The following is a 27,731-nucleotide window of genomic DNA, read 5'->3' on the forward strand; positions in this document are numbered from 1 at the left end:
GTGACAGGCAGGGTGGGGAGGCAGATCCCCGCTGTGGCTGCTGCTGGGTGCTCACCTCATCCCCCAGTATCCAGCATCCTCCCATAGCCCAGCAAGAGCCCCGGGGGCTGGACCGGTCTTGTGGTCAGACCCTCTCCAGCGTAGCAAGGATTGGACCCTGGGGCTCAAGAGAGCTCTGGCTGCTGTGCAAAAAGAGTCCACCCCTGGCTGGGTGCTTGGGGTGCTGGGAGACAAACTGGGGGGGGAAACAGGGGGCTGGCAGTGGGGTGCAGGGCTCTGTCCCCAGCCTTCTAACCCCGTTGCCAAGGGGCTGCCAACCCTGGCAGCACTGGGGCTCTCCACACAGCCCCAGGCACCATGCTGCCATGTGGCAAGGCTGGGATAAGCCCAGGGGCCAGCTGAGATGGGCTTTCTCCCGCACGGCTTCTGCCCAAGATTCCTGAGCAGTCCTGCCTGCAATTTGCCTGCACCCTACCTGCACGCTTCAGTCACTTTGCCGGTGCACTGCCTGCACGCTACCTAATCTCTACGTGCATTTCACAAGCTCTCTGCCTGCTGCCTGTGCTCTACCTGCTCTCTGCCTGCACTTTGCTCGCACTCTGCCTGCACGCTACCCGCACGCTGCCTGTGCTCTGCGTCGCTGCCTGCGGTGGGAAGGCAGCGGGGCTCTGCGGTCTCCCTGCGGGGACTGAGGACAGCAAAGCCCTGCCTGTCCTGCCGCTCCTGGTGCTTGCCCAGGGCCTGCTGCCCGTGGGACTGTAAATGCTGGGTCCTTTGGGGTAGTGGCTCTGCCCCTGGCAGGGTCCTTCAGCCTCAAGCGGAGCCTCCGCCAGCCCATGGGGCTGGAGGACCCATCGTTCTTCCCGGATCTCCCTGGAGGAGCCGGAGCCCTGGGCTGCAGGGGACCCTCCCTGCCGTGAGAAATGAAAGCAGGGCTGTCCGCTCCTGTGGGAGCTGGGAGCACTGGTGCCCACGGTTGAGCCATCCTGAGCTCTGCCCATGGTGGGGGGACGATGGCCAGGAGAAGACCACTGGACCAAAAGGCCAACCGCAGGGCAATCGCAGAGGTGATGGAGGGAGCTGGTGGACACCAGGATGGGATGAGACCACCCGGAACCAGGACAGCAGCCAGTCCAGCATGGCACCCAGGAGGGGATGGGGCTCCGGTACACTCCCTGGCATCGCTCAGCGTCATGGAGCTGGAGCCAGTGCAGTACCTGACACTGGCTGGAGCAGCATCATCTCATAGCAAAAAGCTGAAGAATAAAGGGACAGGACATCACACAAATTGTTGGCGTTGCTTACCAGACTCCTGGCCACCTTTCAGAGTTCCTTCACTCCCCCTCCCCTTTCCTTCAGGTTTCACTTGGGAAGATGAAGGATGACAGATGAAGGTACTCCAGGTTCTTCTCAGCAGGGTCCTTCCAGCTCAGATGGGTCGTATGCTTCTTCAAGAAATGTCCTGTAATGCCACAGGCCATAAAGGACATCACCATTGCAACGGATGAGGCATTGCCACACCTCAGCATCATGAAGGGCTCATTTCTCCGCATAATGTGACTGTGAATCTCTTTTCCAAGCACCCCGCCAGGGGCTGCACTTTGGTTATCTCTGACTGACAGCACCCTGCGATAGACACCAGTTAGGGGACTTTGTTTAGGAGTCCACAAATCAGCAGAGGCTGAAAACCATAGAATTTCCCCTGCAGCTGTGAGTCCCACCAGAAAGATCATACGTAGCAGAAATACACTTGCTTTTCTTAGCCACTTTCCACCGCTCTCTTGGACGTGCAGAAACCTTTGACCTCAAAGAAAAAACAGCTGAACCCACTCACTGGAAGAAGTCGTAATGTGAAGCAAATCCAGGTCTTCTGCTTCCCCGAGATGGAGCAGGAGCCACCTTCCCCAAGAGACAGGTCAGGCTTTTGGTGATGATGTGATGGCTTGACTAAGCACGTTGCTTGGCCTCCCATGGCTGAGGAGACGGAGTGGATGAGGCTGGCAGGAGATGCTGTGATGGAGCAGGACCTGCCCAGCGGCCACCAGCCCTCCTCTCCACCGGCACCTCGTCCAGAGGAAGCAGAGGAGCGCAGTGGCACTTGTGACCCATCCTCTCCTCCACCAACACTGATCTTCTTCCCATTTTGTCCCAATTTCCCAAACCGAAGAAGGAGCCGTTGGGTTGGACAAAGGCACATTTGTTTTGGCTTGGCCGACGAGCAGTGATAAAAGCGAGCCCGTTGCCAGCAATTCGTTTCCTATTTCAGGCCCTACCAAAAATAAACTCGGAAGGGAAACTCCAATGAGAACGAAACACGCGTGAGACAACGGGTTCCCGAAATTATATAGGAAATTTCTCTCTCAATGCTCGCTGGGAGGGGGGATGGCGGTGCCAGGGGTATTTCATGCTGGAGGGGGGATTGCGAGGGGCTTGGGGAGCTCCATCAGCTCCACCAGCACCACAGCACAAGCCAGGTTTATAGGGATATAAGTATATATTCAGCTGACACTTCATGTAGTGGCTTCATGTGAGTACATTACATGTGGGGAAATGGCCCTTTCCTTCTTTGCCCCCAAAAGTGGATGTGATGGTCCCTGGTTGCCTTCCCCAGGACACGCAGCTCCAGGGATGGGGGCACTGGAATGTCCCCCGGCCACGTGGGTGACATCCTCGTGCAGCCAGCATCCAGCTGGCATGGGGCTCCCCGCAGCCGGGCTGAGCAGCTCACCCCACAGACTGGGACCCCAAACTGGAGTAGCCACCGCAGTACTACCAAAATTATTCCACATTCCTCACCGCAGCCATCGGTGACCTCATCAACGTCCCTGGAGGACACCGGTGGCATCTGAGTAGCAATAAATAGCAGCCTTTTTGCAGGCTATGATCTCCTGCTTGTATGTCCACCCTCTGCCCTGCGGCTCTGCTCCCGTGGTGGGGCTCAGCCCTGCTGCCAGCCCCGGGCATGCAGGAGCCTGCAGTGCCACGAGCACGGGCGCTGCGGTCCCGTGGGATGCCCAGCCCTAGCATCAGCCCCCAGCGGGAAGGACAAAGCTCTGGGGTGCCATGGGTCCCCATGAGCGCGGGCGGTGGCTCCAGGACCCTGTGCCACCTGGAATGGCACCTGCAGGTTTCCCTCGGGATGACGGAGCCTTTTGGTGGCTCTTTGCAGCCGGGAGGCAGTTTTGTCGCTGCAACCTTTCCCTGTGCTTGAGATGCCATAAGACATGGGACATCGATATAAATGTATGCTCCAGGAGTATATATTTTTAATATGTATACACACACACACACACAAATAAACCTACACACACACACACACACACACACACACACACACACACTCCTATACAATCCAGGAGTAAATTTTTTTATATGTGTATATATACTTATTTTCATATATATATACACACACACACACACACTCTCCTATATGCTCCTGGAGCAGCTAGTATATATACTTATATAAGTATGGATATATACACTTCTATATTTTGTATATATATACACACTTATATATTTTTATATATTTCCATTTATTTTTGTATACATATATGCATATATAATCTATGTATATGTGTACATACACACTTATATATTTATATAAGTTCCAGGAGCTGAAGGTGAGGATGGCCAGGCCAGGCTGAGGCTGCCCGCAGCACCCAGGTGCCAGCCCCATCACCGCTGGCCACGTGGCAGTGCCACCCAGGCACCCACAGACTGGGTCTTTGTGACGTTGAATCCAACAAGGGAGGTGCGCTGGGCATCTCCCTGAGGATCTGGGGTTCAGGGAGCCACAGGCATGGGGTTGCCCCAGCATGGACTTGCTGGTGGAGCAGGGCAGTGGGACTTCACCTCCCTGCACCATCCCGAGCCCAGCAGCAGCTCCGGTCTCTGCAAGCGGGACCTGACACCTCTCTAAAGCCATTTTATCCCCAGTGGTGGGCACCCAGGGCTGGGCAAAAGGCCATGCTCCTCTGCTGCAGCACATTGCGTGGGCCGAGCTGAAGGGTGGGTGCCCTCGGCTCATCGGGGTCTCCAGGGGACCCTCCGCAGCCCCCCAACCCTCAAGCCCGAAGGATGGGGTGCCCATGAATGTACCTTTTCGGGGGGGAGGGGGGTGCTGTGCCCTGAGCAGCCCAGGGCACTGCGGGGGGGGGCTGCAGCTGGAGCACCCCGCTTGGCAGGCATCGGGCATGCGTGCAACACCTCCCTGGGCAGCCCGCCGAGCAAACCCGCTTTGGCTCCATTTTAAGACCCTCCCTCACCCGATGGAGTAGTGGAAGCATTTGCATGTGATCCAGGGCACCAATTAATCCCTGGCCGTAATGAACCGCACAGAGCAAAGGGACGAAGCTCAGCAGCTGCAGGTCTTTGGGGCTGCAGACGCATTTCTAGCAGACAGAGCCGTCTCTGAGCAGATCCAAGAGCTTGAGCGTTTATTCCAGCCTCTGGAAGCTCTGTCTGGCATCATTTGGGAAAAATCCCTATTTTTGCACGGAAAGCGCGAGTGCGCTCGCATCCAAGTGCTTCGAGCAGGAGAGGAAGAATAATTAGGCAGAAGATAGGCAGAGGCATCCGCACCGCCGCTACCTGATTTATCCCTGCGCCTGTGCTGGCCTGGCCGCACGCCGTAACACGCGCGGCCTTGTTTAGTCTGTGTGGGAGCACAAATCACGGCGCAATGTCATCGCTCTGCCAGGGTCTGGATTTCATTAGGAGCCACATGATCGGCCTCGGCTGCCGCTGGGGGCTGGCCGCGCTCCCCCCGCAGAGCTGCACAGGATGCAGGGGCGACGGGTCGGGGCGCAGGGCTGAATAGGCGCCTTGTCTGCAGGTGAGGAGCAGCAGCGGCCTCGGTGGGACAGGGGTTTGGTCCCCCTGGGATGTTTGAGGACCCTGGAAATATCCTTAGGGGATGGGAGTGTGGCCTGAAGCCGTCCCTTGCTAGCACGGTGACTGCGGGGGCACAGCGATATGGACCCCCTGGAGCAGCCCTTAGCCCAGAAGACAGGACCCACAAGTCTGGGTCACTGCTCCTCCCCAAAAGTCAGGCTGCTGAAATAAAGGGACACAGCTGGCAAACGGGCAGCGCCAGGCCAAGGGATGGAAGGAGCTGGCTGCAGTCTGCTGCATCCCTTGAAGCCTACTGAAACCTTTGCATCCCACTGCAACTCCTGCATCCCTTGCATCCCGCTGCATCCCTTATGTCCCACTGCACCCTTTGCATCTCTTGCAGCCCACTGCATCCCTTGCATCCTGCTGTATCCCTTGCAACCCTTACATCCTTTGCACCCTTTCACCCCGTGGCCCCTTGCACATAACTCCCAGCCAAGCCCACGCACTTCCCTTCTCTCACCCTGTCTCCCTCCCAGGGATGAAGCACGGTGCAGTCACCCGAGAGCACCCACGCCAGCCAGCCGGGAGCCCCTCCAGCAGCGTGCAGGGGAAGCAGCTCCCGTCCCTTGCCCAGAGCGAGCCCAGGCTCACCAGGCAAGGCCGCACAGGCAGGACCGGGTTGTCCATGGGGTAGTATTAGACCTGTCACCCCCCTGTCAAACAGACCTTCTGACAAGCCCCCTGCTCTGCAGGGAGTGGAGACACGAGGAGCACCTGGGCTGCTGAGCCACAACTGACACAAATTCGCCGTGGCTGAGCATCTGCGTCTCCTCCCGGGGAAGGATGTGCAGTCAGGACACGTGTGTGCAGCATCTCCTCCGAGTCCCCATGGGTGCTCAGCCCAGACAACCAAAGCCCAGCCATGTTTTCTGACACATTTCTGACAATGCATGCTCCTCTCGGCAGGTCAAACCCAGCTTTTCCAGCTCGGTAGCCCTTGCTCCGCCAGCTACGTCGGCAGCCAGTCGGGAAGGGAGCACAGAGGTTTCACCCGGCACCACTGAGAGCCAGCGACCACCTCAATCCAGATCTTATTTTAGCTGCAGCTCAGGGGTGAAATTCCCGTTCAGATATTCAGCTCCAGAGGCCAGAGCGGGGGAAACACTTTTACTCCGCAGTGTTTAAACTGGAATAAATCCGGTGAGCCCGAGGCCATGAGGCTCCCGTGGTCCTGGCCACACACTCCCCTCGCCCAGGGGACGAGAGTGCATGAGGCTGAAGTCAGACACAAGGCTAAAGTGACCCAAAAAAGGAGGGGAGGAGGCTGGGGATGGGCGGCAAAGCCACCATAGTAGGTGACCACACACCCAGTGCAGGATGGAGTTGGGGGTCTGGTGCTGGAGCCCCTTCCCCAGGGGTGCAGGGGACTCGTGCAGCTCTTGGAGGGTCCAAGGAGGAGCTGGAGGAGACTCAGGGAAACCACGCAAACCAAATCGGGTGAGGAGAGCAGGATCCAGCCCTGAGGAGAGGAGCTACCCTGAGACCTGGCCCTGCGGGACAGTTTGCAGCTCCGGGAGCGCCCTGGCTCCATCCCCGGCTCAGGTACCAGCCAGGGACTAACCGAATGCACCGCGGCTTGGGCTGAGCTGCTGCCAAATCACCCAATTCGTAGCCGTGCCACGGAGAGCGGAGCCACTGGTAGGATGCTCGCCAGCTCCCAGCCTGAGCCCCAGCTGATGTTGCCTTGTCCCCGTCCCCACGGTAAAAGCAATAAAGCCGCATTTGGTGCAAAGGCCTTTTTTGGTGACAGCTGGCTGCCCTGTGAAACCACGCTCACCAAAGGCTGAGCGGCCACGGGGGAAGCAACCAGCTCCGGAGAGGTGACTCAGAGCCATGGTGACGTGGCGGCTCTCCCACGGGGACACCGAGCTCGGGCAGCCGTCTCCTGCGGACGGGTTTGTGCTCGGGTTTCTCTGGAGGATTATTCCTAATTGCAATGTGCTTCAGTTGCAAAAACGAGCTGTCCTGCTCCATGCATGTGGGTGACCCACTCACGCTGCCATCTCTGCTCGACTCGGGATCAGCAAGACCACAAAAATGCTGTTTTCCAGCATTTCTGAGCATGCAAATGTGCCCTTTGGGGGAAGGTAACATCCAGGCATCCCTTCCCTAAACGGGCGGTGGACACCTTTGCGAATCTCTCCAGCCTGGGAGATATTTTCCTTGCAGGGGAGTGCAAGAAGCCTGAACCCCACAGGGGACCCTTTGCTTGGGAGCAAAGTGAGCAGCTCCAGTGGGAAACAGAGTCGTTTGGCCCTCTGGATGTCCTTGTGCATCCCATGCCGGGGCATGGGCTCCATACCACAAAATGTGCTTGTTCCCCTGCTTCTCGCCACCCACCTCTGCAGCAGCAGTATGAGGAAAGTCCCGCAGTTGATTTGGGGGCTCAAGAAGAAGCAGCGGGCCAGGATCAGTCCCAGCTCCCTCTATGCCGAGGCAAGGAGCATCCCACTCTCCCAGTGCAGAGCCCCCATGGCTGTGAGCACCCAAATGTGGCCTCATCCTGCCCAGCGGGGTGCATTGCTCCGTGCACATGGGCCAGCAGCAGCTGGAGCAGGATGATGTGGTGGGACCATGTACCTCCCCCACGGTCCCAGACCCAGCCTGGGGCTGCAGATTGTCCCCAACAGGCAACCCAGCTGCAGTTCAGCTCACTGAGCTTCTTCCCTCAAATCAAAGCCCCTTGTCCCTCTGTCCCCATGGCACTCGTGCAGGTCCCAGCGGACTGCCCTGTCCCCCAGCTCCAGCTCCATCCACTGCAGTGAGTTTGCCCTGCAACACCGCCAGCATCCTGGCCCAGCCACGAAGGCAGCACGAGCCCTATGCAAACCAGGGCCGGCTACCTCGTGGCGTCCATGCCGGCTCAGATATCTGGACCAGGTCCCCCAAAAGCCCAGCCTTCACAGGCCCCAGCCCGCCAGCCTGCAGAAGGCAGCACCCGGAGCCTGCCGGGCTAATGAGAAGCGCATGGGACCCACATCTGGTAGCGATTGAGCGGGGAGCAGGGCTGGGAAGGGAGGAAGCGCAGATTTCCTGCAGCACAAAGGAAGGGAGAGGAATGTCCGTGGCGGAGCGGAGGCCCCGGCGTCCCCCCTCCCTCCGCCAGCTCAGCCGCGATGACTTCAGTAGGGGTGCAAAGGCACCAGATCGTGCCGTGCTTCTTTGCCGGCACTGCTGGAGCTCGTCCCTGGGAATGTGCTCCCCTCTTCCCTGGGCTGAGCGCTTTGTCTGCCCGGCTGCTCCCCACTTTCCTCTCGCAGGGGTGCACGGGCACCCCACAGCCACTGTGCATGGCTCGTGGCCATGCCGGCCCTCCAGACCGCACGCACGGTCTCTCCCCTCCAGTCTGGTGCTGCTCGGGGTCAAGGTCAAGACCTTGCTGCTCAGGGTCTGGGGTCAAGACAACCCTCCCCACACCACTGGGCTTCAACTGCCCCTCGAAACAGCCTTGAGAAGAGAGCAGAAGCCCCAGCAAGGCGGTGAAGGTGGCAAGATCAAAGCAGGGTCTGCCGTGACGATGGGGATGTGATGATTGGAGGGGACAAGACAGGCTGCATTTAGGTCCTCACCAGTGCAGGCAGCCATGTCGGGGGCAGGCAGCTTGCCTGGTCCTGTGCTGCTACCAGGTGAAGTCTTGGCCACCGTACCCGAGCATCCACGGCTGCTGAAGGGATTTCGGGTTGTACTGCCCGGGGAATACCCTGGGACACCAAAACCCTGTGACAGCAAAACCCTGGCTTCGGGTGACACCCGGAGAAGGATATTTAGCAAAAGCTGCTGTCAAATCTTCATGGCAGAGGATGGGGATGCTTTTATCCTGGTCTTTCATATCGCCCCAGCCAGAGCTGAGCAGCACGTCTAATAGCTTTTAATTAAAAGACCCTTTTTTCCCTTCCCCAGCAGCTCAGCAGGCTACAGCCACCCAGGCTCTGCACCACAGCTCTGCCGCCAGCAGCTCCAGCACAGCAAAAACCTCTTGGCAGCTCCCAAGGATGGGGTTTGGGTGATTTGCCTGTTCAAAATATGGGGCGGCCATTTCGTGGGGACATTGCTGCCAAGCTGGGGGAAGAGCAAGCAGGGGATGGGCAGGACAGACGGACACAGCAGGGTTAACTCTACAAGGCAGCGGTGTAAGCAGCCCATAGGCAGAGGGGTCTGCAATCAGCCCACCCAAAGCCTCTCCAGCACTTGGGATTTGGCGATCCTTGGATGGAAATCAAAGGCAACCAACTGGGGGGAAAAAAAGGAGGGCAATTTATATTCAGGGATATTTTAGGGATGCCCTGTTCACCTGGGGATGCTCCGTGTTCTTCTCCAACATGGCTGTTTCTACTCTCCTCAAGCTGGCAGCGCAGCTTTTGTAGGCTTTGAAGTCATATTAACACCGATATCTTTAAGACATTTTTAATACACTTCAGTGGTTCTTTCGTTTTGCTAATTCAAGCCAGGAACCTTTTCATGCATGCCACTGAAATGAATTTGCAACTCGGCCTGCGCTAAACATTGATCTCATTACCTGCACCGGAGCGCTCACGAAAGGAACCCATTGCCGTCCCAGCAGCATGTTTGAAGTCGAAACGCACTTAATAAACTCCGTGTGTTTTAAGGGATTAGAAGGGATCCTTGCAGCCGAGTGGTCTCGCCCTTCTCAGGGCTCCCCAGTGAACCCACAAATGTTGCCTGGCTTTGGTCTGGCACAGTGTCTGCAGGGAATGGTCCCCAGCTCACCGGCTGGAATGAAACCATGAAGCCAAGGACCCGGAGAGCGAAATTCCTCCGATGCCGGTGATGCCAGGGGCTCACGGCATTTTCTGCGGTGGCAGCGGCAAAGTCACCGCGTACGGTAACTCAAAAACTGCCAAACTCTATCTGAAAGGCTTTTGATCGAGTCATCGAAAACACTTTTTAACCGCTTCCAAGCCCGAGCAGGGGGACACCCCGCCGGTGCTCTCCCTGCGGGTCCCATGGGACGGGCTGGAGAGAAACCCCCAGGAAAACCCGGAGCGCGGCTCCAGCCGCTGAGGCACCGCTGCGCACACGCACACGGCTCCCAGGGGAAGGCGGAGGTGCCGGTCGTTGCCGCTGCTGCCGCCGGCCCCTCCGGGACCGGCCCGGACCGAGGATGCTCGGGGCCGCGCACCGAGCTACGGCCCCGCGCCGGGGCGGGAAGGGGCGGGGCGATGGGAGGGGGCGGGGTTTGGGGCGGGGCGATGGAGCGGGGCGGGGAGATAAGGCGGGGCGGGGCGGGAGAGCGCGCATGCGCAGGGCGCGGCGGAGCCATGGAGCGGTTCGGTGGCGGCGGCGGCGGCGGGACCGGGACTGGGGGGTACGAGGCGGCGGCGGAGCAGCTGTCCCGGCAGCAGGAGCGGCACTACCGGCTGCTGTCGGAGCTGCAGGCGCTGGTGAAGGCGCTGCCCAGGTGAGCGGGGTTGGGGTTGGGGGTGAGGCGGCGGCGGGGCCGGTACCGGGGCTGACCCGGTTCCGGTTCCGGCAGCCCTTGCCAGCAGCGCCTTTCCTACACGACGCTGAGCGACCTGGCGCTGGCGTTGCTGGACGGGACCGTCTTCGAGATCGTGCAGGGCCTGCTGGAGATCCAGCACCTCACCGAGAAGAACCTCTACAGCCAGCGCCTGCAGCTGCACAGCGAGCACCGCGGTCCGCGGGGGCACCGGGGGGGTACCGGGGAGGGGGCGGTGCAGGAGGGGAGGGCACTGCAGGGAGGCGGGGGCACCGGGTGAGGGCAAGCCCGGGGCACTTGGGCGGGGGGGGACACTGAGAGAGGTGTGGGGCGTTGGGGGAAGGCGGGGGGGGGCGCTGGAGGGGAGTGGGGGGGGACACGGGGGGGGCAGGTGGCAAGGACACTGTGGAGGGGAGGCAAGGCTGGGGCATCGGGGGGGGGCGACATTGGGGGGGGCAGGTTGTGGGGGGGGACACTGGGGGACACGTGTAGTGGGGAGGGAGGGGATGGGGGGGGGGAAACTGGGGGGGACAAGCGTAGTGGGGGGGAGGAGACGTGGCGGCAGCGTGCCCTGACCCAGCGCCCATCCCCGTGGCCTCAGGGCTGAAGCAGGAGCTCTTCCACCGGCACAAGGAGGCCCAGCAGTGCTGCAGACCCCACAACCTGCCGCTCCTCCGGGCGGCCCAGCAGCGGGAGATGGAGGTGAGGGGGGGGGCCGGGCCGGGCACAGCCCTCCTCTGGCGCGGAGGTTGTGTCCCTTTCCCGGGGGGCTCACAGCCCCTTTGCTGCAGGACAGCTCCGGCATCGCAGCATCTCCAGAGGGTTGAACTAGTCACCCACACCCCCTGCAGCCCTGGGAGCCGCAAGCCACCCTGTCTGGTGTTGCTGGCACAGCCCTAAGTTCCTCACCCTGACTGGGGGGTTCCCCTCCTCTTGCTCTGCCCTTTGTCCCCCCAAAAGCGGGGGCCCAGGCTCTTGCCATCTCGGATAGCTGTGGTCCAGGCGTGATCTGGGAATTGTGGAAGTTCAGGAGCCCACTCCAAAAGAGCGATGCCCTCCACAGTGCTTTAACAATTCTTTGTTATATGATGGGCTGAAGCCTGTATACGGATAGAGAGCAAGTTGATAGAAAACACGGAGAAGATACGTGAAATCTGTCATTACATCATAGCAAGTAGAAAGCACAGAGTACTCAAAAAAAAAAAAAAAAAAAATCACATTTTCCTTAGTAGTACTGATAAGGAGGAACTACCTTGAGATACGTAAGCATAGAAATAGTTTCTGCGAGCATCCCAAGGCGTTTGGAGAAAGGCACTTCAGCACGAGCGGTACATTAAGCCCCAAAGGACTTATCTGTACATTGGTGATAAGATAGAGGCAGTTTTATAAGGTAAAGGAGATTGCAAGTAGCTAGTTATCTTAGTCGATGGAGTTTAAATGTAGGGGGGAAGTTACTTTACTCCATGTAAGGAAAACAGATAACTGTTTATATACAGGCTTTTTCCTGACCTTTGCCTGTGACAAACACCATATCAGCACTAGCTGTTGGATCTTTTGTCTTGGTGTTTCCGTGTCCCTCGTTTCCTATTGAGGTGACTAAAGCCAGGCTGGACTTCTATTAGCTGTCCCTGTTACTTCTAAGTAACTTATACTTGCAGCAGGTAATAATCTATACTGCCTGTTTTAAAGCATTTCCAACGTTGTCTTCACTCATTAAGTAGACCACATATGTGCCATTTCTCCTTGTCTTGCATGATGTGCAGCTTCTTCCTGCTTCCTTCCACCTTCCCTCTGCCTTTATCTTCTGTTTTCCTCTGCCAGGTGTTACTAGAGTTACTTCTTCCCTTTTTTTATCCTCTGGTATTTCTGCTGTAGAGCATTTCAGGAATAGATTGATCATCTCAGTAACTATTGGTATGTGTCTAATTGGAGCTGCCCTCTGTGGTTAAAGGTTTCAAAGACCAGCTCCCACGAGACAGCTTGGGATTGGGCTCCCAGGAGAGGTAATACAAGATGCAGTTTTTAGATGTGGCTTCTCAGTGGAATCCACAGCATTTAGAACAGCTTTGCCCATCATACAGGGTCACCAGCCACCAGAGCTGAAGCAAAAGCTTGTGTTTAAGTCTTAGTTTTCTCCAAGATTTTGGCACTTTTCTGTAGCTCAGAATCAGTTGCCAGCCCTAAACAGTACGTAGGCACTTGATCTGGTTTGTTTTCAAACCCAAGGAAAGTCACTTCTCCAGCACAGTAAGTGGAGGAGATGATGGTATGGTGCATCTTCCGTCCCCCAAGCTGGCTGGGAGGAACGAAAGTCTTTGGGGAGCAAGGGATTCAAATCCTTCGTACCTTCCACAAAGAGCATGAATATCTAGACTGAAGGAAGTGTAAGGACAGAGCTTCCTTAGGTTCATGAGCATCCCATAGTGAAGGAGGCAATGAGCCCCTCTACCTTCCCTTTTCCTGAGGCTGAAGTTGTCTTTCTTCACACTTATTCTGTTAAGGTCCTGCCCCAAGTGCTTTCTGTGGAGCACCTGATGTACAGTAATCTTTTGGTGGATCACAGTCCTGCGTCCTCCTTAACGTCAGCTCTTTTCCAGACCGTTCAGGGCCGAGACCTCTGTCATTCAAATTCTGGATTTTCCCCAGGACTTATAGCAGTGCACAGGCTTTCGGCTTCCCTCTCAGTTGGATCTGCCGAGGCCTTTTAAACCACCAGCCACTGGTGTAGGAAATCCTGGGCTTTGTGACTTCTCCCTTTCAGTGCAGTGAGGGTAACTTACCCCCATGAATATTTCCAGCTAAACGTGTGCCTCTGTTTACTGTGTTACAAAGGGGCAACGCTGCACGAGTAGAATGTTGAAACTTGTGCCATTTATTTCTTGCAAGAGAATGAGCTTTCTTTTGTATTTAGATGAGATTTGATGCTTCCTGACTTTCCCTGTGGCTTGCGAAAGAAGTCTGTTGCTCAGTGCAACCCGGTAAGGTTGTATTGCCTCACTTCCGCACACACGTGGCCTTTTATTTGAGCTGGGCTGTCCTCGTCCCCTGCAATCCTTCTGCTCTCTTCTCCCCTCTCCGGCAGAGTTTCTGGTGGGTTGAGGTTTGCTCCAGAACTGACTAGCAGTGCCCCTTTCTGCAGCTAGCAGAGCATGTGAGTGCTCCTAGAGCATGCCCACCACTCCTGATTTCCAACATGCCTTTGATGTGGCACATGGTTGCTGTGCTCCATTTCTTCTTCAGAGGCAATGCCGAGGTTTCTCTGCTGAGGTTTAGGCAGATGTTGGCAAGGCGGGAGGGGCTGTGTTCTTCTGGTTGGGGCTGTTTTGTGAAGTCCCTGTTTGATAATGTTCTCGGTCTGCCAAAAACAGAGCCCCAGCACACTGTAGTCCCAAGCGAGACTTCAGCTGGCTTTCCAGTTGCAAAGTTAGGTTTTTGAGGAGTTCAGCTCCTTTAGTGAATAAGTGGGATCTGGGTGTGATTTACAGCTCCAGCTCTGTGTGTTAGTGTCCAGGGAACATAGAGGCTCGGGGAGGTGTCTGAGCTGGGACCTTGATAAGCTTTGGTGGCCTATGTTATTCCTCCAAGTCTTTCTTCAGCCTCACCAGTCCTGTGAGAGGTATGAGATTCTTGGACTGCTGACTTCTTCTGAGCCCGTGCTGCTGGAGTGCTCAGCCATCACCTGCTGCTCAAACGTTGGCTCATCAGGAAAAGTCATTCACATACCAATCTGTCACTCATGGTTTTTGCTGGCCTCTAAACACACAGAAAGCAGGCTGGTCCTAGTGACTTGCCTGCCTTTTCTTGAGTGGTAGCTTTGCTGTAAGACATGGCAAGTGGAGGAGGGCTGTGCTTGCTGCCCTCTGCTGTCCTTGGGACTCAGCAGAGCAGGAGTGCTTCAGAATCTAGTTGCTCTTCAGTTTTACTAAAAGACTTAGCGATGAGAAAAAGATAGGAGTAAGGCAGATGTTCCACTTTTTTTCTGTTGACTGTTATCTTTCTCAGGCTGTCGAGCAACGAATTCGAGAGGAACAGCGAATGATGGATGAGAAGATAGTCTTGGAACTGGACCAAAAAGTGATAGACCAACAGAGCACTCTGGAGAAGGCTGGAGTGTCTGGCTTCTACATCACCACCAACCCACAGGTTGGTGTTTAGGCAGGGAGTGTAAGATCTGACAGTACTCTTGTGTTAATGTCTTTATTTTTTAAAAAAAGTCTTGTTCGTAATGAATTCTGAATCGCTGGGTCAGAAGGAATGATCCGTCCTTTGCCTCATCAGCTGATGGGCAACGTGCTGTGGGCGGACCTAGTACTAGGTTCATAACAAAGGAGCAGAAACCCATTAGACTGGGCAACATCCCCAGCTTTCTGCAATATTTTTCCCAGGGTGGAGGGAAGAAATGCTGTGCCAACAGCCTGCAGTCCTGTGACTCTTGAATGGGTCTGAATAATACTGGAATAAGTGGCTGCGTAGGTTTATCACTTTTGTACCTAGCTTAGCTGTACAAATTGCCTTCAAGAAGTCTTTTTATTAGGGATCTTGCTAATTCTTGCATGTGACTTGCTGGAGATGATGATCTCAGACTGTGATTAGAAAATTGTTCTCAGTTTCCCCAGTGCATCTGCTCTTAAAACTTGTGAGCAATCGCCTGGGTTTTTCTCTGTTGTCTTAACGCCACCGCAGGAATGAAAAAATAAAACTTCCAAAGTCTCATTGTAATGCCACAGAAGTTTGCAGGGAATGCAGAAACAGGCTGTTCTTAACTCTTGTTTTTTCAGCTGATTAAATTTCACTTTGATAAAGACCTACTAGTGAGAAAAGACGGCTTAAACTAAGTTAGTTAAACAGGCATTTTCTAAAACCCACAAATTCCTGGTTGTGTAGCCTTGAACAAGCCTCTTATTTTTCCTGTGCTGCTATTCCTCATCTGTATAATGAAAGCAGCTCTTTCTCTCCCCTCCTGCCCCTGCCTTTTATGTTATTTTTGTAAGTAATAACTCTTAACAGGTTTGCTGGGTTTTGTTTGTGCTTGCCTTTACGATAGCTGGCAAACCAGACCCAGACCTTGGCTTGTGCCTGTGAATGCCACCATCGTATAAGAAATCACTGCTGGAATCTGTTCTCCATGCATTTCCCATCAGCTGATGTTTCCTCCCAGTCTGTTGTATAAAATGTCTGCTTATGCAGTTGATATATTTGTACAAAAATAGATTTTTATTTCCATAATGTAATGTCTGCAAGCCTGAGTCACAGAACAAGGTTCACTGAATTAGCTGCTCCACCATGTAGTCTCTGTGCTAAATGGCTTGTGAGCTAAATGTGAGTAAAGAACAAGCAGATGGTAAGGAAGCCGTAAGCTGATGTTGGTGACTACAGGAGACAGTGGTCTCCACTTGATTACAGTCATGGAAAAGGGAGTTTTTGAAGGGGAACGGAATACCTCGAGGGAATTCAATGCAGCAGCACAGCAGTGTGTTGCACATGGCTTAGACTCCACTTAGAGAGCACCCAAAGCGATCCCTCCTGCTTCCTGCCCTTCTGTGCTGGAAAAGGATCAGGGCGTTGAAGATGCTGTTGGAGGACGAGGGGAGGGAGCTGTGCTGACCTGGAGAAACTCCTCCGGTGTGTGTGGCTGTGCAGGTGCCAGGGGACACTGCTGCCCTGCTCCTGGAGGCTGCTCCGGAAGGGGAAACCTGCAGAACTGGCTGGCCCTCACTGCATTTATCGCTAAACCACGGTCAAGAAGGAAGAACCTTTCTGAATCCTTAATGAATCATAAAGCCCTGGGATTCCTAAGACAGCTGCAGTTTGCAGCAGATGTCTTAAGATATTACTGCCCTGTATTTTATAGGAATGCTTAAACAAGATGAAGCCTTTGTTTTGTATCTGCATGCTTTTTCTTTTGTTCCCTGAAGATTAGTAGCTCTTGAGTGGGTGGTACAAACCAGTACTTTCTGCTTCCTGCAGCGGGGAATGGGATCATCTTATCCTTGCAAAAACATCTCTCTTCCTTTGCAGGAGCTGACTTTACAGATGAATTTGCTGGAACTCATTCGGAAGTTACAACAGAAGGAGTCCGAGTCTGAGAAGGCTTTTTCCTGAATAAGCAAATCTGCCATTTACTTTCCAGAGTTTTCTTCTGACTTCCCTCTAAAGAATAGGCTGTTAATGCATTTGCTTTATATTGTGTCAGGAAGAAGCTACTGGCTGTAGAAGAAATAGCTGAGGCCCTTAGATAACCTTAGAGCTGGGGCAAGCAGACCCCCAGAGCAGGGGGGTGGTTGGGGAGCATCAGACTGCCTCTGTGGTCCTCAGAGCAAGATGCCTGCTGCACATCTCGCTAAGATGAGAGACAGTGGAGGGTGTTAATCTGCCACATCCAGCCTGCAGCATCGGTGAGGCCATTTACTAAGTCAAGGGAGACTGGGCCAGGCACCGAGGCAGCAAACCCAGCCCATCTGAATATGGGTGACCCCTCTGTTCAGGAGAATCAAGCTGAACGGGTGAGCAATGTGATCTCCAAATTGCAATCTCCTCTTCCGATTTGAGGAGGAGGAGCAAGTGTCTCTGGTAGGGAATGGGAGAGGTGAGTAGCTGCCGTATCGGACAAGGAAGCAAAGTGGACTCATCATCCGGTGCTGCCTGGCCATGGCAGATGGTTGGCAGCTGGGGAAAAAAAGTCCAAGGTTTATCTACAGGAAGATCCTTCTGTGTGTGCTGAGGCAGAAACAGCCTCTTAAACAGGCAGACCCTTCCCAGAGGGACTTCTAGGCAGGTATCAGCCTCGGCTTTCTTAAAGGAGGATTTCAGGCCTCTGCCCAGCATTGCTGGACTGTGACATTCGCAGTGTTCCTACCCGACTTGGATAGCAAAGAAGGCTTGAGAGCTTTTGCTTTGTTACTTTAAACCAGTTTCCAAATGGAGAGAAATAAAATATTCTGTCCTGCCTTCCAGGGCTGCAGCTTTCTAAATGTCAGTGATTGTGATTACTTTGTCCTGTCCCTGCTTGATGAGTGTGGGGTTTGGGGTGTGCTAGATTAAAGCTGAGGGGGGGGGAATGTTGAGTGTTTCTGAGACCTTTCAGGGCTGAGCTGATGACCCCGAGAGCCTGAGTCACATCCCTGGGACTCGGTGCACAGAAGGAGTTGGGGCACTTGCTGAAAACTTGGTAAAAGGTTGCTTCAGGTGTGTAAGAAGTGCGTTGGTGCCAGGCAGTGTGCAGTGGTAGCTGCCTGTAGGAAACAGGATGGTGCAAGGGAGAGTCTGTAAGCAGTTCTGTTCTTCGTGGATGAAGTTCGAGTTGGAGAAGCTCTTGGGGGTGGCTCAAAGACCTGGGCCATCATGTGTTGAAGGGTTTTAATTACACCCAGGTCACTGTTTAAGGGTTTTCAGGCGTTCCCAGAGCAAGGCTTGTGTTTGGGAGACAACTTCACACTACTGTTTGCTCTTGCCTGCATCCTCTGCTATTGCTGCAGCAATCCCTTTTCACAGCAGGAGGCAGTGTGAGAAGATTCAGTATGCTGTTAATTACTGAGGCTGGGAAATGGGTCGATACCCCTTGTTCAAGGTACTTTGAGCCCTTGCGTTCATGTGAAAGCAGATCACTGGAGCTAGAGTGAGCCCACTGTGGAGTTGGAGAACCAGCTAAAGTAAGGAAACCTGCAGAGGTGTTGGAAGAGCTTGTGGGTGGCCTTTTGGTAGGGAGGAGAGGTGGTGGTGGAGGAGGAGTTGCCCACTACTGTAGACAAACACACTGAAGATCAGCAGCTACAGGGACCAATGAGGCTTTTGCAAATTCAGGGCTGAGACCCCCTCCCATTTCCCTCACGGCTGGGTGCTTACTCCCCACGGGAATGTGCTACTGTGGTTCAGCAGCTGGAGACAAGAGGTACTGCTCTTATGGGGTCTCCACCTCCTGGATGAGAATCCGCAGCTGGAAAGTGGGCTGGTGTGGGACCTGCACCATTGCAGGATCCCCACGAACCACCTTGAACTGTGTTGCCACTTGACCCTCAGCGGCGAGCCCTGCACTTGACTGCTAAAATGGTGAGGAGCAGGGTGGGCAACAATTCCCCTCTGGAGACACCTTCATTCCACCTGTGAGGACACACAGAGTAGTCTCTGGTGCTGACCGGGTGAAGAAGGTGTCCGTGTTCCTCTGTGTGGCCAGAGCTATTAGCAAGGAAATTGCTTCCCGAGGTGAAGATGAGGAAGGCAGGGATGAATGACGGGTCCTATTGCAGGAAAGGAGACTGACTGCCTGGATGCTGGGGGGTAGCGCTGCCTCCCAGAAGGACCCCCACACACTTTTTCGACACGAGCACTCTCGCATTGCTGGAGCAGCGGCAGAGCCGATGGTGTGGCTGGAGAAGCTCAGGGGCAGCTAACGCAGCAGCTCAGGACTGCTGCTGGTGGGTTCAGCCCCGCTCTGCCGCCCTGTGCTGCAAAGAGTGGAGCCCACCTTGGTCCAGGGCTCCCCACAAGCCAGGAGAGCTGGTCACTGCCATCTCCGCTGCCGTCTCTCCCGGGGGCAGCTGGTGCTGGGGATCGCGGCCGGCTTCTCCGGCACTGCCATGACAACGGCAGTTCTTGGGCTTCCCGCTCCCACCATCTGGTTGCGGATGGCTCTGCCAGGCAGCTGATCCAAGCTGAAATTTTCCATGCCTGTGGTCAGGTCGTGTTTCAGAAAGACTTTCTGCGCAAGGTGGAGAGTGGCAGGGTGGTCAGATGTGATTAATTGGTGGAAAAGGTTATCTTAAGGGAATAAAGCGCCTGGGATAGCTCATGATCAGGGGGTATTTGGTCAGCACCATTTCAGCAGAGGAAAACTTGCTCAGCCCGCCCCCCCCCTCCCGAAGCATTGCTGGGTGGTATGATGCTGAGGATACACAGGTATTTTTCCAAGCAAGTGCCTTTGTGTCACTAGAGGGTGACGCCTTCCTACAGCACTGCCTGTGCCTGTGCTACTGCAGCTGTGTTACTGCTGGTGAGGGCTGGGCTGGGGTCAGACCTGGTGAGAGGGATCCAAAGGAGCTGGAAGTGCTTGCGAAGGCATACTGGATTTTGGCTGTCTCAACTCCTCGGTTCAACCTCCTGTGCAGCCCCTGAGCCCTTGACTGGTGCCCCAGCAACACGTGGTTGGGGACCCCTTTGGTGGCAGCTCAGGGTGGCTTCGGCCACCCATGGAGCTGGACCTTAAGTTCCTGCCCAAGTCTCCTTGTTTGCCAGAAGCAACGTGGAGAGGGGATGCACGAGAGTATCATGTTCCCCGTTCCGGTGCGAGGTGACCGACGGGAGAGCTATGGCTCTGTGCCAGCCCCATGTTCACCTGCGAGCTGGAATGATGAATGATGGGTGGCAGAAAGGGACAATTCCTGTTTCCTGCTTCCTTTTTCTGATGGACTGATGGGGATGGAGAGGTCCTCTCCACGTAAGGAGGTCGATTCAGCGTGGATAAGGGTGAATTTATGCAGGTGGGAGCCCTTAGTGTTGCACGGTGGGCTCTGAGTTGGCCATTACCACTCAGGAGTGACATTTGGGGTGATGACTGATGGGTCCGTGGAAACATCAGCTTTAGTGCTCAGTAGCCATCAGAAAATCAAATGAGACATTAGGAAACTTGAAACATTAGAAAATGAAAAACGTTTTGCTGCTGTGAAGTTGCTGGTGCACCAGCACCCAAACACAGGTCCCTTCATCCTAAGAAGAGTGCAGTACAGCTGGAACAGGGTCTGCAAAAGCCCTGGGGGCACTGGAGGTCTGGACAACCTTCCAGCCAAGCTGGATTCCTCTGTCTGGAAACAAGGTGCCTGAGAGGGGACAGGGTAGAGATAAAACTACAGGTGACATGCAGAGGGACTTCACTCTCCAAATACAAGGGCTGGGGTGTTACGTGAAGCCTGTAAAAGGCAGGTTTAGGTGGAACAGCTGACTGCTTGGGAAGCTCCTTGCCACAGGGGGCTGGAGAAGCAGAAGGTTTATGTTGGTTCAAGAGAGGGTGAGGCACTTCTGGAAAAGAAAAGCCTTTCAACTTAGAGAGGTGATTCCCCTTCACCAGGCTGCAGATACTTGGAGCCAGGTGGAAGCACTACAAGCTTTTGCTCAGGTTTTGTGCTCTCACCCAGGCACCAGCTTTCTTCACTCCTGGGCAGCAGGACCATGAGCTGGATGGGCCTGTTCAAGAGCTCACCTTCCACTGCTGCCCCTCCAGCAGTTTTGTCCTACACCTCTGCTTCTTCACAACAAACACCCGAGCACGGAGGGGGTCCCTGTCCTCCAGGCAGCAGCTCCACAGCATGGGGGGTAGAGACAGATTCCTCCTTGGAATAGCCAAGGAGGAGAGGAGCAGGGTCTCAGCCCTTTGCTCCATCCAGAACCACCTCCAGCGGCCGAGGTTTGGTGTAACTACTCCATCCTCCGCTGTCCCCTTTGTGGGTGGCTGCAGACCCCCACGGGGCTGGTGTCCAGCCCGCCGCCATGAGGTCCTGGGCACCCACCACGACGCACTCGGTGCATTGCCAAAAAATTTCTCAGCCTCTCCGTGGGGCTCGGGGGTGCTTCCCCGTTACCCCAACCTCTGCTCCCCGCTCCGATGGAGGACCCCCCCCCCGGGGAGGGCCGGGGCCGCCCGCCCTGCCCTTGCAGCATCCCCGGCTCCGGAGGCTCCTGCTCCGCCCGCGGGGCTCCCCGCAGCCGCCGCGCCGGGCCCCCGCCCTTCCGCCGGGCCGGGGAGGCGGAGCCGGGGCGGGAGGCGGCGGCGGCGGCGGCGGCGGAGCAGGTGGGGGCCGGAGCCGCGCGGTGCCCCCGGCCGCGCCCGCGCAGGTGAGCGGGACCCTCCCGGGCGGCGGGACCGGGACCGGGGGCGGGGGCGGTGCGTGGGGTGCGCCCCGCCGGCGCTGCGGCTCGGGGCGCCGGGGCCGGGGCTCGGCACCGCACCGAGGACCGGCACCGCGGTGGGGGGGGAGCAGGGGCGAAGCTTTCCCCCACCCCCCCCCCTCCTCACCCGGGGATGAATCCGGAGGCTGAACCCACACAGCCTCACCACCGCCCCCCCCCCGGTCCGGGGGTCCCCACCCGCGACCACCCCCACCCACGCTGGGAGGGATGCTCGCTCGCTCGCCCAGCGGGCGTCGAGCTCCGCGTCCTGCCCGCCTGCGGCTGTTGGGTGCGTTGGGGTCGGGCACCCCGATACTGCCAGCCCCTCCGCTCGCGGGGACTCGGATGCAGGAGGCGAGTGGGGCTGGGGGGGGTCTCAGCCAGCACGGTCGGTGTCAACAGGCCTGTTGTCCCCACGGACCAGTGTCATGCCATCAGCTCACGGTGGCCTTTCCAGGACCTTTTGGCCTGCGAGACAGATGGATCCAGGGAGCGGGGCTGCACCGAGCGGCATGAGCCCTCTGAGCAGGACCCGTGGTTTGGGGATGCGGGGAGACACGTATCCTGGCGCGGGCAGGAGGGCTGCCGGAAGGGGAGAGCATCCCTGAAATCACAGACCGCCCCACGGAGCAGCCGTGAAGCGGCAGCTGAAGGTCCCCAGAGCTGCGTCCTCCCGCTCTGCCAGCGGCAGCTGCCAGCCGGGGCTGGTCCCCAGGGGCTGGATGTGTCTCCTGGTCTGGCTGGGGACGCCCGCATCCTCGCTGGAGCTGCTCTGGACTTCCCGCTGCACGCCTCCACGCCACGCCTGGGCTTTCCCTGGGGAAGCAGCGAGGTGCTTGGGAGTGGGGAGATGCTGCCTGCCCCCTCCGTGGGCTCCCGGCACGCCAGGGAGCAGGTCAGGTAGATGTTGAATAAGGTGGAGGGGAAGCAGCAAAGAAACCTTCAGCAGGGCCAGAGCAGCCTGGTTTGGGCTTTAATGCAGCTCTGTTTTTAAAAGAGAAGCCTGGGAGATGCTGCCCTGGGGGTGCTGTGGTTTCCCTCCCACCTGGCTCACAAGCACGGGTCCCTGCACAGGGTGGCTGGCTGTCCTGTGCCACCACCCTGGGGGAGGACACACTCCGGTGCTGAGCCCCACGCTGGCTGAGGAGCGAGGGACACCCTGAATGTGCCCTGGTGGCTTTTCCACCCTGTCCTCACCACCCGATAGCTCCCTGCAGGAGGGGATGCTCACACCTTCCTGCTCCTCCACCAGGTCTCCGGGCAGGCTCTCGCTCCTGTGGACCCTTCACCCTGCCGGAGGGCAGGGCCCGCCGCCTCCAGGATGGCGAGATGGCTGCCTCGCTCCACCGACCTGACCCGCTTCTGCCAGAAACTCAACCGGGTGAAGACCTTGGAGGACGACATGATGGAGACATCCTTCAACAGATGCCTTTCCACCATTGACTTGACACTGCTGGGCATCGGGGGCATGGTGGGCTCCGGGCTCTACGTCCTCACAGGCACCGTGGCCAAGGAGATCGCCGGCCCCGCCGTCATCGTCTCCTTCATCATTGCCGGCTTTGCCTCACTCCTGGCTGCTCTCTGCTACGCTGAGTTTGGAGCCCGGGTACCCAAGACGGGCTCTGCCTACATGTTCACCTACGTGTCCGTGGGTGAGATCTGGGCCTTCCTCATCGGCTGGAACGTACTGCTGGAGTACATGATTGGGGGAGCCGCGGTGGCCAGGGCCTGGAGCGGCTACCTGGACTCCATCTTCAACCACAAGATAAAGAACTTCACCGAGACCCATGTGGGCACCTGGCAGGTGCCATTCCTGGCGCGCTACCCTGACTTTCTGGCGGCCGCCATCCTGCTGGTAGCCACCGCCTTCATCTCCTTCGGGGCCAAAGTGTCGTCCTGGCTCAACCACGTCTTCTCGGCCATTAGCATGGGTGTCATCCTCTTCATTCTCATCATGGGCTTTGTCCTCGCGCAGCCTAAGAACTGGAGCGCCCAGGAGGGCGGCTTCGCCCCGTACGGGCTGTCGGGCATCATGGCTGGCACGGCCACCTGCTTCTACGCCTTTGTGGGCTTCGACGTCATCGCAGCCTCCAGCGAAGAGGCCAGGAACCCACAGAGGGCTGTCCCCAGGGCCATCGCTTTCTCCTTGGGGCTGGCCACCGGGGCCTACATCCTGGTGTCGGTGGTGCTGACGCTGATGGTGCCCTGGCACACGCTGGACCCTGACTCTGCCCTGGCAGATGCGTTTTACAGGAGGGGCTATGCCTGGGCAGGGTTCCTGGTGGCCGCTGGCTCCATCTGCGGTGAGTACAGGCAGTGGCGGTGGGAGCTGCCCGCTCCGCTCGCGATGGGGGCTGTGGGAACCAGGGTGGTTTGGGTCTGACGTGGTCCTCCTTCTTCTGCCTGTGCTTCAGCGATGAACACGGTCCTGTTGAGCAACCTCTTCTCCCTGCCGCGCATCGTCTACGCCATGGCTGAGGACGGGCTCTTCTTTCGGGTCTTCGCCCGAGTGCATCCCCGCACGCAGGTGCCCGTTGTCGGCATCGTGGTCTTTGGGCTGCTCATGGCCCTGCTGGCCCTTGTCTTTGACCTGGAGGCCCTGGTGCAGTTCCTGTCCATTGGCACGCTGCTAGCCTACACCTTTGTGGCCGCTAGCATCATTGTCCTGCGCTTCCAGCAGCAGAAGGTGGATGTCCCCGCACCGGCGCCTGGTGGCCGGCCCAGCCCTGAGCCCCATGAGGGTCCGTCTGCCGGTGAGCTGAAGGAGTACGAGTCCTTCTCCGACAAGCTCCAGCTGGTGGACAGGGACAAAAGCAAAGAGCACCGGGAGCCGGGGCAGCTGAAGGCAGCTTTTGAGCCCTACCTGGAGTTCCTCAGCGACTTCTACCCAGGCGAGGTAGTCACGGTGGCCGTGGTGACCCTGATGGTGTCCGCCATCTGCCTCTGCTCCATCTTGGTGTTCGGCAACACCCACCTCCACCTGCCCACCTGGAGCTACTCCCTGCTGCTGGTCCTCTTCAGCCTGGGCTTCCTCCTCAGCCTCCTCCTCATCTGGGCGCACGAGCAGCAGCGCAGCACGCAGACCTTCCAGGTACGCCTGGGGGCCCAGGCAGGAGTTGTCCCTCTGCCGGGATCGGTGGGGTGGGAGCAGCTCTGACAGACCCAGGGGAGGCCCCGGTCACACCGGTCCGCTGAAAGCACCGCAACTGCCGAAGGAGGAGAAGGAGGAGGAGGGTGTCAGCGAGCACTGGGTTTGGGGAGGTGTTGGTGCCTACAGTGTCACTCTGCATGGTCACCGGTCCCCAGGAGGGGACATCCTCAGCAGGTCTGTGTCCATCCCACGGGATTGCTCCTGCCCACCCTGGGTTCCCTCCTCCTCATCCCCACAAGCCCCCACTCCCCTCCTGCCCATCCCAACTCCTTCTGCCTTTGGCCTGCCCTTGAGCTACCTGGTGGAGCTCCTTCTTCAGCCTCCAAACTGCTTTTGTGCCTCTTGTGCTCCCCCCTCTCCAGTTTCCAGCCTGTCTGGGCCCCGGTGTGGTGCAGCTGCACGGACGGTAACACCAGTGGTAACACCACCTCCCTGCCGTGCCCCTGCCCCAGCTTCTCCAGCGAGGACCAAGCTGGCTCTGGATTGTGCTGGGAGCTTGTTTGGTCCTTGTGATGGTGCCTCTGGGCTGTTTCCAGAGCCCATGCCCACCCTGCCAGCCTGGATCCCAGCTCCTGGCTCCCTAACTGTTGTTGCTTTTGGCTGCCTTTTTCCCAGAAAAAGTCATTTTCAGAAAGCCCAGGGAGACAGTCACTTTGCCCCCATGTTTACCAGTGCTGGCTTTTGTCCCTGTGGTTTTAAGGATGGAGAATGTGGTCCTGCAGGTCTCACGCCCCATTGGCTCCTTTTCTCCTGCAGATCCCCCTGGTACCCCTCTCCCCGGCGCTGAGCATCGTCCTCAATATCTATCTGATGCTGAAACTCAGCTACATGACGTGGCTCCGCTTCGCCGTCTGGCTGCTCTTAGGTGAGTGCTCCCACGGCAGCATGAGCCCCGGGAGGGCAGCGGCTGCTTCAGGGGAGATGGGAACCAGGCTTGTCCCGGCACCGGCCAGCTGCTTCAGCAGCTCTTCTCCCCTGGTGATGGGTTTACAAAGTGCATTGTACCCCTTCCTTCCTCTGGTTCCCCTTTGGAGATGCAAGCCAAGGTCTCCCAGCATCTCCCTGACCCTCTCTGGTTCCTGGAGTGTTATGGCTTGTTCCCGTTAAGGTTTGGATTCTCCTTCAAGCTCTGGACCAGAACCACCCCCTCCTCCCGAGGCATCTCCCTGGGGCTTGGGAAGTCCCAGGGACTGGGGATGCCCCCCCTGCTCTTAACACACTGCAAAATCCTTTTCCTCCTGCAAGCAGCTCGTTTAAGCTCCCTCCCCCCCGGTACTGTGGCTTGTGCTGCTCCGCCGGGATGCTGGCCACATCCATGCCAGCTGCCGGCCCGTGCTCGAGCCACTGCTCTCCCTGTCCCCCGCTGCAGGCCTGCTCGTGTACTTCGGTTACGGCATCTGGCACAGCAAGGAGAACCTGCGGGAGCCCAGGCCGCAGCGTGTCAGCGCCCGCTACGTGGTGTTCCCCAGCGGCAGCCTGGAGGAGAGGGTGCAGGCGGTCCAGCCCGGCTCCCAGCCCGCCGCTGGGCTGCCGGACACCGACACTGATGACTGCAAAAGATGACACCCTGGGGGACGGGGGCACCTGGCTATGGGAGCATCTGACCCCCTCCCTGCAGCGAGGCCAGAGACCCCCCCCTCCTTCTCCTGGTCCCTTTGACAGCGGAGCCGCTGGGGCTGCCCCGGGTGTGTGGCTCCATCCAGAGATGACGAAGATGCTCACCCTTCCCCACCCACTCCGCACAGAGCGTGGGGCTGGGGGGGGCTGGCTCCCTCCCTCCCCATCCCCAGCACTCAGGAACTGGGTCTTGGCCCCCTCAGCCCCAGGGCCTGCCTTGCTCACGAGGAGCAGCAGATCTTCCCGCTGGCCTGTCCGCGCAGCCGGGGATGCAGAGGGATGCAAGAGGGTCCCCGGGGACCGGGTCAGGCAGCCCAGGGCTGCCCATCCTGGGTCTCATCTGGCTGCAGCGTGGGCTCTTGCTGCAGCCCTGCGGAGCCCCCCTGCCTCCTGCTGAGCCCACTGGCATCCCTGCCGTCCCCATCCCCAGGGCCGCTCTCCTAAAAGGCTGGGGCTGAGGAGCAGCTGGGGACATGAGATGGAGAAGGGACATGACCAGAGTGAGTAGCTGGGCAGGGACCCCGGGAAAGCCAGTGCGGGCTGGCACAGCAGACGCCCAACTGCATCTTCCCAGCCGCTGCTGTCGGCTGTTCCAGGGTGGGCTGGACGCCATGCCCGGCTGGAAGCCCGGCTGTAAGGTTGTGCCAGGGCCAGGCTCTTGCCCCAGCCCTGAGCTGGGTCTGGGCACTCCGGACCCCAGATTTGTTGCCTTGTCCCTGGAGATCCCCAGCAGCATCCCTGGGCTGGGCTGCCTGGAGCCAGCTCCCCCTGCTCCTTCCCCTGCACCCCAGCAGCACAGCCTGCACTGCTGCCTGCCCCAGCATGGGGGGCTCAGCCCCCCCCCGTGATGCCCTTCCTGGGTTCTCTGTGACTCGGGATGGGCTCTGCGGGTGCTTTTCAGTATTGCCCCCTCCCCAGCGAGCATCCCTGTGCTCTGGGGCTCACCCCGGCTGCCGTGGTGTCGTCGGGGGGGGGTCCCCAGCAGCACTGCTGCGGCCCAAACCGGCTGGTTTGCCCATGGGCAGCCTAAAGTGGAAGGGAAGGAGGTTTTAGCATGTTTTGGAAGAAATACATGGAGGAAACAATCAGTCGAGCATGAGGTTGCCGAACTGCCAGGCCTTGCAGCGTGGACACCCTGCTCCCTGCAGCTGTGCTGGACGTGTAACGTCATCAGCATCCTGCGAGGAGCCGGGGACCGCGGGCAAGCTGGTCCCATTGCTTCTCACTGGCCAGTCCTTGGGGGGGGGCCTACAGGGGCCGTGGGGGGGTCTCTGTACGATACGCCAGCTCCTTGGTGAACCCCTCTGTCTGCCAGCACTGCTCCGCATCCCGCCTCGCCCCCGCGCTGCCGCTGCTGCCAGGCGAGCAGCGCGTCCCTGCTGTGCTGTGGCCCTGCTTGGCACCTCTGTGTAGTGGCTTGTGAGCAACGGGCTGACTCGGTCACCCCCATAAATACTGGTTCTGTGATGGCTCTGGTTGTTTGTGCTGTGTTCCCCCACCCAAGAGTCCACGTGGGGAAGCTGCTCCTCCGGAAAATCCCCTAAAAGCTTGAAGAAAGGGAGGGTTGTGCTACCCACCGGCACCCTGCAGCCACGTTCCCCCTGAGCCCTGCAAGAGCAGCAGTGGGCTGTGCCCAGGCCGTGCAGACCCTGCCCGGGGCTGCTCTCTGGCATCGCAGGGCAGGGGCCGGGCATGGCAAATCACCCTGCCGGGAGCCTGGCTTTCCAGCCGCCG

At 57.8% G+C, this 27,731-nt stretch overlaps 2 protein-coding genes and 1 long non-coding RNA gene across 5 annotated transcripts; 2 read left to right on the forward strand and 1 right to left on the reverse strand.

Moving 5' to 3' along the window:
• Window positions 1-320: 320 nt before the first annotated feature.
• LOC115346097 lies at window positions 321-10,980 on the reverse strand. The gene is made up of 3 exons (XR_003925019.1): window positions 10,877-10,980; window positions 3,419-3,423; window positions 321-334 (listed from the first exon to the last, which is right to left on the reverse strand). It is a non-coding gene; the product is annotated as an uncharacterized LOC115346097 (long non-coding RNA).
• Window positions 10,141-17,325, forward strand: DGCR6L (DiGeorge syndrome critical region gene 6 like). Its single transcript, XM_030025769.1, has 5 exons — window positions 10,141-10,315; window positions 10,391-10,551; window positions 10,956-11,056; window positions 14,357-14,497; window positions 16,373-17,325. Exons 1-5 carry the CDS (start codon window positions 10,176-10,178, stop codon window positions 16,454-16,456), a joined length of 627 nt encoding a protein of 208 aa, XP_029881629.1. The 5' UTR covers window positions 10,141-10,175; the 3' UTR covers window positions 16,457-17,325.
• Window positions 17,326-21,066: 3,741 nt separating this feature from the next.
• On the forward strand, window positions 21,067-27,464 carry SLC7A4 (solute carrier family 7 member 4). Of its 3 annotated transcripts, none has more exons than XM_030025750.2 (5): window positions 21,067-21,175; window positions 22,482-23,532; window positions 23,644-24,320; window positions 25,137-25,245; window positions 25,750-27,464. In XM_030025750.2, exons 2-5 carry the CDS (start codon window positions 22,551-22,553, stop codon window positions 25,941-25,943), a joined length of 1,962 nt encoding a protein of 653 aa, XP_029881610.1. In that variant the 5' UTR covers window positions 21,067-21,175; window positions 22,482-22,550; the 3' UTR covers window positions 25,944-27,464. The 3 variants fall into 3 exon arrangements, with proteins under 3 accessions (XP_029881610.1, XP_029881609.1, XP_029881611.1); XM_030025749.2 differs by lacking the exon at window positions 21,067-21,175 and adding an exon at window positions 21,550-21,583; XM_030025751.1 differs by lacking the exons at window positions 21,067-21,175; window positions 25,750-27,464 and adding exons at window positions 21,550-21,583; window positions 25,402-25,720.
• Window positions 27,465-27,731: the final 267 nt, after the last annotated feature.

Source organism: Aquila chrysaetos, chromosome 9, assembly GCF_900496995.4.
Source record: "Aquila chrysaetos chrysaetos chromosome 9, bAquChr1.4, whole genome shotgun sequence".
Taxonomy (NCBI): Eukaryota; Metazoa; Chordata; class Aves; order Accipitriformes; family Accipitridae; genus Aquila; species Aquila chrysaetos.